Source organism: Melopsittacus undulatus, unplaced genomic scaffold, assembly GCF_012275295.1.
Source record: "Melopsittacus undulatus isolate bMelUnd1 unplaced genomic scaffold, bMelUnd1.mat.Z mat_scaffold_49_arrow_ctg1, whole genome shotgun sequence".
Lineage (NCBI taxonomy): Eukaryota > Metazoa > Chordata > Aves > Psittaciformes > Psittaculidae > Melopsittacus > Melopsittacus undulatus.
The window spans coordinates 60,001-67,500 of NW_022994370.1; the positions used below are offsets into that span (position 1 = coordinate 60,001).

General features: G+C 67.2%; 1 protein-coding gene across 1 annotated transcript in view; it reads right to left on the minus strand.

Annotated features, from left to right (window-relative positions):
* Positions 1 to 5,925: 5,925 nt before the first annotated feature.
* LOC117438560 (translation initiation factor IF-2-like) overlaps positions 5,926 to 7,500 on the minus strand; it is a 3,458-nt gene continuing 1,883 nt past the window's right edge. The window contains exons 2-3 of the mRNA XM_034074030.1: positions 6,998 to 7,500; positions 5,926 to 6,268 (exon numbers count right to left, since the gene is read on the minus strand). The exon at positions 6,998 to 7,500 is cut by the window's right edge and continues 541 nt beyond it. Of these exons, the coding sequence (XP_033929921.1) occupies positions 5,926 to 6,268; positions 6,998 to 7,500 (846 nt within the window). The remainder of the gene's footprint in view (positions 6,269 to 6,997) is intronic.

A 7,500-nucleotide genomic window follows, 5' to 3' on the forward strand; every position in this document is an offset into this window, starting at 1 on the left:
CCGCTTTTCTGTCCCGGCAGGTACGTCCCTGCGCGGAGATGCCTCAGCAGGGCCTGGCTCTCGCCTAGGCTTGCCTGGGGCCCCGGTGCTGGGGACGAGGTGGCGGCACCTCATAATGTTCACGCGTACGCACCGCACCCCACCCCCCCAACCCCCCCCCCCCCCCCCCCCCCCCGCACCTCAGGGCTGCGCTTCACTTCCCCCCCCCACCCGCGCTCCCTACCCGTGTCCCTGTTTCTCGGAGCTGTCCCTGCCAGGAGCTCCTGCTCGGTGTCCGGCGCTGCTCCCCCCCCTCAGCGCTCGGAGAGCCAAGTTGCCTGGGAGCACTGGGAGGGACTGGGAAGGACTGAAAGGGAGTGGGAGCACCTGCAGCAGGTAGTGGGAGCACTGAGAGGGATTGGGAGTTGAGCATGCTTGCAAGTGGGAAGACCTGGAGCAGAGACTGGGAGCACTGGGATATTGAAACCCCAGCAGTATCTGAGACCACAGAGGCCTACATTGGTTTGTACCGGTGCAAACTGGTCCGTACTGTTCCATAATGGGACGTGTAAATGTGCAGATGACACCAGCTCGGGTGGCAGCATTGATTTGTTGGAAGGAAGGAAGCTCTGCAGAGGGATCCGGACAGGCTGGAGCCATGGGCTGGGGCCAATGGGATGAGGTTCAGGAAGGCAAAGTGCCGGGTCCTGCACTTGGGCCACAACAACCCCCTGCAATACTGCAGGCCTGGGGAAGAGCGGCTGGAAACTGCTCATGGGAAAGGAGCTGGAGGTGCCGATTGATGGAGCTGAACGTGAGCAGCTCGTGCCCAGGCAGCCAGGAAGCCTCCAGCATCGTGGGCTGGATCAGCACCAGTGCGGCAGCAGGGCCAGGGCAGGGATTGTGCCCCTGCGCCGGGCACTGGGGAGGCCGCACCTCGAATCCTGTGTTCAGCTCTGGGTCCCTCACTGCAAGAGAGACCTTGAGGGGCTGGAGTGGGGCCAGAGAAGGGCAATGGAGCTGGTGCAGGGCCTGGAGCACAAGAGAGATGGGGAAGGGCTGAGGGAGCTGGGGGGTTCAGATGGAGAAGAGAAGGCTCAGGGGGGACCTGATGGCTCCCTCCAAGTGCCTGACAGGAGGATGGAGCCAGGAGGGGCTGGGCTCTGCTCCCAAGGAACAAGGGATGGGACGAGAGGAAACGGCCTCGAGCTGCACCAGGGCAGGTTTAGATGGAGCTGAGGAACAATTCCTGCCCCAGAGGGTGCTCAGGCGTTGGAGGAGGCTGCCCAGGGCAGTGATGGAGTCACCACCCCAGAAGTGTTCACACACCCTCAGTGCCATGGGTTAGCGGTGGCCTCGACAGTGCTGAGATAGATAAGGCCTGCACTGGATGAGCTTAAAGTTCTTTTCTGACCTGGTTGATTCTATGATTCTATGATCCTTTTTGCTGAGGCACTGGTGAACCAGGGGTTTTCTTTACTGTGAGAGTGACAGAGCACTGGAACAGGTTGCCCAGGGGGGTTGTGGAGCCTCCTACATTGGAGATATTCAAGGCCCGCCTGGACATGTTCCTATGTGATGTACTCTGGGTTACCCTGCTCTTGAGGGGGGTTGGACTGGATGATCTTTCGAGGTCCCTTCCAACCCTCGGGATTCTGTGATTCTGTGATTCTGTGTGAAGTGCACATGACACAGCAAGTGATCTGTGTGTCTAGTGCACCTGAAGGTGAACAGTTCCTTTTGGTGTTAGATCTGTAGAGGCAGATTTATCTCCAAAGCAAATCAACCATGTCCCAAGGAAACAGGCAGGGAATTCTGAGCTGTATCTTGAACACTGCCAGGGATGGGGCAGCCACAGCTTCTCTGGGCACCCTGTGCCAGTGTCCCACCACCCTCACAGGGAAAAACGTCTTCCTGAGATCTCTTCTCAGTCTCCCCTCTCTGTCACATTAAAGCCCTTCCCCCCTGTCCCATCCCCACAGCCCCTTCTTCTCCCCACAAGCAATGAGCCCAGATCCCAGGAGCTCCCCTCAGCGGCCGCAGCTCCGCTGCCGCCTCAGCGGCACGACTGCACACCCGCTGCAAAGCGGCCACACTGGGGAAGTCACCTGAGGTGCTCTTGGCAACTCCTAAAGCACCCCAGGATCGCAATCGCCACCCACCTCGTTCCACGCTCCTGTGTCCACGGGCGTCACCGGCTGCGAGACACCGAGATGGGAACCACCAGAGGACCTGCTCTTGCCTCCTGCACCGGTAGCTTGTGTTCCGTGGGGCAGCTGTCGTCTCCTAGAGCTTCTGCTGAGGGGTTCCGTGGGGTTCCGTGGCCTCACACACCTGAACACGGAGTGTTCCACAAACAGGAACCCCCGTGGTCCCCGTGTCCCCGAGGTCATCGTGACGCGTGACCTCTGACTGAGTCCGTGGGGTGCTCCGCAGGCGCCCGAGGCATTCTCTGGGATTCTCTAGGGGTATCCCCAGGATGCTCTGGGAGTGCACAGAGACACGGGGGCTCCGAGCAAGCTGCTGTAGCGGAATGTGTCCCTGCCCGTGGCAGGGGTAGATCTGGATGCGCTTTAAGGCCCCTTCCGGCTCAACCCGGTCTGGGATTCCACGGTTCTCTGCCGTGCCGATGTCGGTCGCTCTGCGCTTGTCGCAGGTGGCCGTGACGCCCCGTTCCGTTGCCCGCGTTGAGCTGCGACCCCCCGCACGCTGCACCTGCGCACCACAGGTAGTGAGGAAGAGCAGCCCGTGAGGGACCTCCCCGAGCCGGCTGGGCAGAGCCTGGTCGTCCGTCCCCCCCCCCCTCGCAGTGACTCCCGGAGCACCCCCGAGCGGCCAGCGGCCGGGGGCGCGGTGCTGCCGCCGTCACAAAGCCGTGGCGGTCGCCGTGGATTTGCCCGTTGTGACAAACGGGGCCCCCTCGTTGAGCGTGGGCTATTGAAGGAGCCGGATCCCTGCAGCAACCAGTGCAGAGGAGACCCCTCCGTCGGGAGGCTGCGTCTCCCGTGGCTGCCCCGCACATCCGGCTACGCGTTCTTTGACTTTGCGATCCCGTTTGAGTGCGGCTGGAAACGCGTTGTGGGTGCGTGCTGTGAAGGGAGGAGAAGCTGTCGGGAGATGCGCTGCTGCCACGGCAGCTGTAGGAGGAGAGGATGGGTGGAGAAGGAGGCACCGGGCTTGTGCCCAGTGGGAGGTGGCTGGGGAAAAGGATGCCCGAACGCACCCCCCAGACCTCAGGGCTGCGCTTCACTTCCCCCCCCCCCACCCACCCACCCACCCACCCCCCCCCCACGCGCTCCCTACCCGTGTCTCTGTTTCTCGGAGCTGTCCCTGCCAGGAGCTCCTGCTCGGAGTCCGGCGCTGCTCCCCCCCATAGAGCGCTCGTAGAGCCAAGAACGCTTTTCCTCCCCTGCCGGGGCGTTGCTACGGCGCTCGCCTCCCCCTACCGCTGCTCGGGGGCTCTCCGCTCCTCCGCGGGGGGACGCCAGGTAGACCTGGTGGCCCGGGAGCGGCCGCCGTCTTCCCCCCCTTTCCGCCCGTGCCTTCGGGTAGACCTGGCGTCTGCCGGCGAGCCTCCCGGCGGCCGGCCGGCCATGTCGGGAGGGAAGCGGGAGGGGGTGGGGGGGGGGGGGGGGGCGCAGCGGCTCCTGCAGACCCACAGGTGCGGCGGCTAGTGTCTTTCGGTCTGTCTCTGCTTAGAAGCTTGCAAGGGGAACGCGATCTTCAGCCCTCCCTGCCGTCGCCCCTGCGGTAATCTGAGCATTTGCTGGAGCACAAACGGTTTTTATTACCGACCGCTTTTCTGTCCCGGTAGGTACGTCCCTGCACGGAGATGCCTCAGCAGCATCTGGCTGTCGCCCGGGCTTTCCTGGGGCCCCGGTGCTGGGGACGAGGTGGCGGCACCTCATAATGTTCACGCGCACGCACAAACACACCCCCCCCCCACCCCCCCCACCCCCCCCCCCCCCTTTTTTCCTCCGCTTCGCTGTGCTTTCCCACTCCCGTTCTCTCGTCATTCTCTCTCCGGAGTTAAAGCCGGAGCCCGCAAAGCAGGGAAGCGGAAGAACGGTGGCTGGGGAAAAGGATGCCCGAGCGCAGCCCCCCCCCCCCCCCACCTCAGGGCTGCGCTTCACTTCCCCCCCCCCCCCCCCCCCCCCGCGCTCCCTACCCGTGTCTCTGTTTCTCGGAGCTGTCCCTGCCAGGAGCTCCTGCTCGGAGTCCGGCGCTGCTCCCCCCCATAGAGCGCTCGTAGAGCCAAGATCGCTTTTCCTTCCCTGCCGGGGGTTGTTGTCGTTTCCCCCGCCCGGCTCCCCCGAGCACCTCGGGGAGCTCCCGGGCGGGCTGAGCGCTGGCCCCGCCTGGCAGGCGGCGGAGTCCCTGCCCCTGCGAGCGGCCCCTGGGCTGCGGGGACCCTGCCGGCGAGGACGGCGCCGGGCAGCCGGGGCCGGCTGCACGGCCGCGTTCGCGCCCTGCAGCCAGCCGGCCGGCCCCGCCCGGGACGAGGGACCCGGCTCGCCCCGTCCCTCGCACGGTGCGGAGGGGAGCCCCGCTCTGCGGCGCGTCCTCCTTACCTACGCAGGGGCACCGAGGCGGTCCTCCTGACAGATCCTCTCTGCGGCTCGCGCGTCTCCCCTGGGTGCCTGCCGGCAGCGTGCCCCAGCCCCTGCTCCTGGGCGCGGCCGTCTCTCTGCAGCCCTGCCCGCTTGCCGGCATCTGTCCGGCGAGAAGGGACCGAGAAATACCCGCCCGAAAGAGACCCTACCTATCTACCGAGCGAGCGAGCGAGCGAGAAAAGGCTGGTGAGTGCCCGGCAGCGCCGCTCGAGCTTGCGAGCATCCCGGCGGGCGGGCGGGGAGCGGGCGGGCAGCAGAGGGGTTGCTGCGGCGCTCGCCTGCCGCTGCCGCTGCTCGGGAGACCCTCGCTCCTCCGCGGGGGAACGCCAGGCAGGCCTGGTGGCCGGGGACTCGGCCGCCATCTTTCCCGCTTTCCGCCCGTGCCTCCGGGTGGACCTGCCGGCTGCCTGCGGCCGAGCGCTGGTGGGGGGGGGCGTAGTTTTCCGTCAGGTCTACCGGGCTCCGCGGGGACTCTGCCGCATTTCCAGGGAACGGTTCCGCTCGCGCCGCCGCTAGGGGGAGCTCCGGCTCGCGCCGGACTTAGCCGCGCTCCCGCGGTGCCGAGGTAGACCTGCCGGCTGCCTGCGGCCGAGCGCTGGTGGGGGGGGCGTAGTTTTCCGTCAGGTCTACCGGGCTCCGCGGGGACTCTGCCGCATTTCCAGGGAACGGTTCCGCTCGCGCCGCCGCTAGCGGGAGCTCCGGCTCGCGCCGGACTTAGCCGCGCTCCCGCGGTGCCGAGGTAGACCTGCCGGCTGCCTGCGGCCGAGCGCTGGTGGGGGGGGCGTAGTTTTCCGTCAGGTCTACCGGGCTCCGCGGGGACTCTGCCGCATTTCCAGGGAACGGTTCCGCTCGCGCCGCCGCTAGCGGGAGCTCCGGCTCGCGCCGGACTTAGCCGCGCTCCCGCGGTGCCGAGGTAGACCTGCCGGCTGCCTGCGGCCGAGCGCGGGTGGGGGGGGCGTAGTTTTCCGTCAGGTCTACCGGGCTCCGCGGGGACTCTGCCGCATTTCCAGGGAACGGTTCCGCTCGCGCCGCCGCTAGGGGGAGCTCCGGCTCGCGCCGGACTTAGCCGCGCTCCCGAGGTGCCGAGGTAGACGTGGCCGCGCTCCCGAGGTGCCGAGGTAGACGTGTCGGCCGCTCCTCTTCCGCGGGAGTCCGAAGGGGTCGCTGTTTTTCGCTGCCTCCAGTTGCCTCATCGTAACTGTCGGCTGCGCTGCTGCGCCACCTCGCTGAGCCTAGCGGCCGGTCTTGCTAGCTGCCGCGGGAGGAGACTTATCTGTCCGTATTATAGGAGCGAGTAGTGGCTCGTCTCCGAAGCGGCGCTAGCGAGCGGCTGTCACCCCCGCGGCTCTGCCGTCGATAGCGAGGGGGCACTGGGCAGCCGTGGCGACGCTTCCCGAGGGTTTCGTCTCGTTCGTTCGGCTCTCCCGCGGGGCGAGGGCGAGAGACGACAGACCGGCGGCGGAGGCCGGCACTCGAACGCTGGAAGACCGTGGCGGCGGGAACTCGATCCCAGGTCCGAATTATCTTCCCCGCCCGGTTCTCGGTGAGATTTGCGGAAGAGGGCTCCGATGATGGGCAGGGTGGCGGCGGCGGCGAGCCCCGCCGGTGACGTGCGCACGTCCCGGCGCAGAAATTTAAGCAAGCCCGGGTCCGGCTCGCCGCTTTGCCGCCCTTGCCTTAGGGGCCCCGGTGGCTTGGCCGAGGTGGCGGCACCTCATTTTCTGTCTCCCTCTCCCTCCTTCGTCTCCATTCCTTTTACCTTTCCGTTTACCCTCTCTCGCCGTTCTTTTTACCGGCGTTAAAGCTGGAGCCCGCCAAGCGGGGAAAGCGAAAGAGGACGGTGGCTGGCCGGAGGGAAAGAAAGGAGTCGGGCTCGCGGGAGCTCTCCCTCGGCCTTCTTCGGCACCCGGCCCCGACTAAAAAGCAGTCCCCACGGGGTGGGCTCGGGCTGCCCTGGTGTGGCGCGTGGTGTGTGTGCGTGTCTCAGGGAAGCACCCCACCGTTTTGGGCTGCCGTGGGAGCCCCCTTTACTTTTGCTACTTTGTTTTCTCTCTCGTCTTTTCCTCTCTTCCCCCCTTCCCCCGACCGATCGATGAGGCCTTTCGGGTCGCGTCGGAGAGGGCCCCCGGCGGGCCGGGCTCGTCTGCGCTCCTCGTCCTCGGACGGGCCGCGGGCGGTGTCCGGTGTTCAGGCTGGGCTGGTCTCCTTTCCAGCTCGCTTCCCGTTGCCTGCGAGGTGTCGTTCTCCTTCTTCTCCCCACCGTCACCGCGAGCGAAGCGAGCGAGGAGCCGCGGCCGCGTCGGCGGGTTCGAGGTGCGTGCCTCACCGCGTCGGCCGCCGGCGTCCTTCCCGCTCTCGATGTGCTCGACGGCGGGCGCGGGGGAAGTTGCCCAGGGACTCGGTACCGAACCGGGCTGTGTGACGGCCGCGTGGCCCCGCGAGCCCTCAGGTGTCCTAAACCACGCGAGGTGTTGCCGGTGCTGGCCTCGGTCCGTGTGCCCGCGGGTGCCGGCCGCGAGCAGCGCTCGGGCGGTGGGGCGGCCGAGCCGCGAGAGAACGGGCAAGAAAGGCGTTGAAGAGGGACGACCGCGGGCGGCCAAGGGGGGCGTCCCCCTCCGCCGCGGCCGCCGGCCGCGCCGGCTCCTTTCCGTGCCGCCTCGCCGCCTGCTGCCGAGCGAGCCGCCCCGGCGAAGGGGCCTCGGTCGCCGGGTCGCACCCGCCTCGACGGGTCGCTGCCTCCTCTAGCACGTCCGGTGCTCGCCGTGGCAAGCCGAAGGGGGGGGGAAGAAGACGCCGGGGACGCGTGTCCCCTCTCCCCCCCCACCGCTCCCACCGCCGCGCTCGAAGGGAAAGGGAACGGAAGCGAAGGAAAGAACCGGCGCGCCTCGCTCGCGAGAGGCGCCCGGGC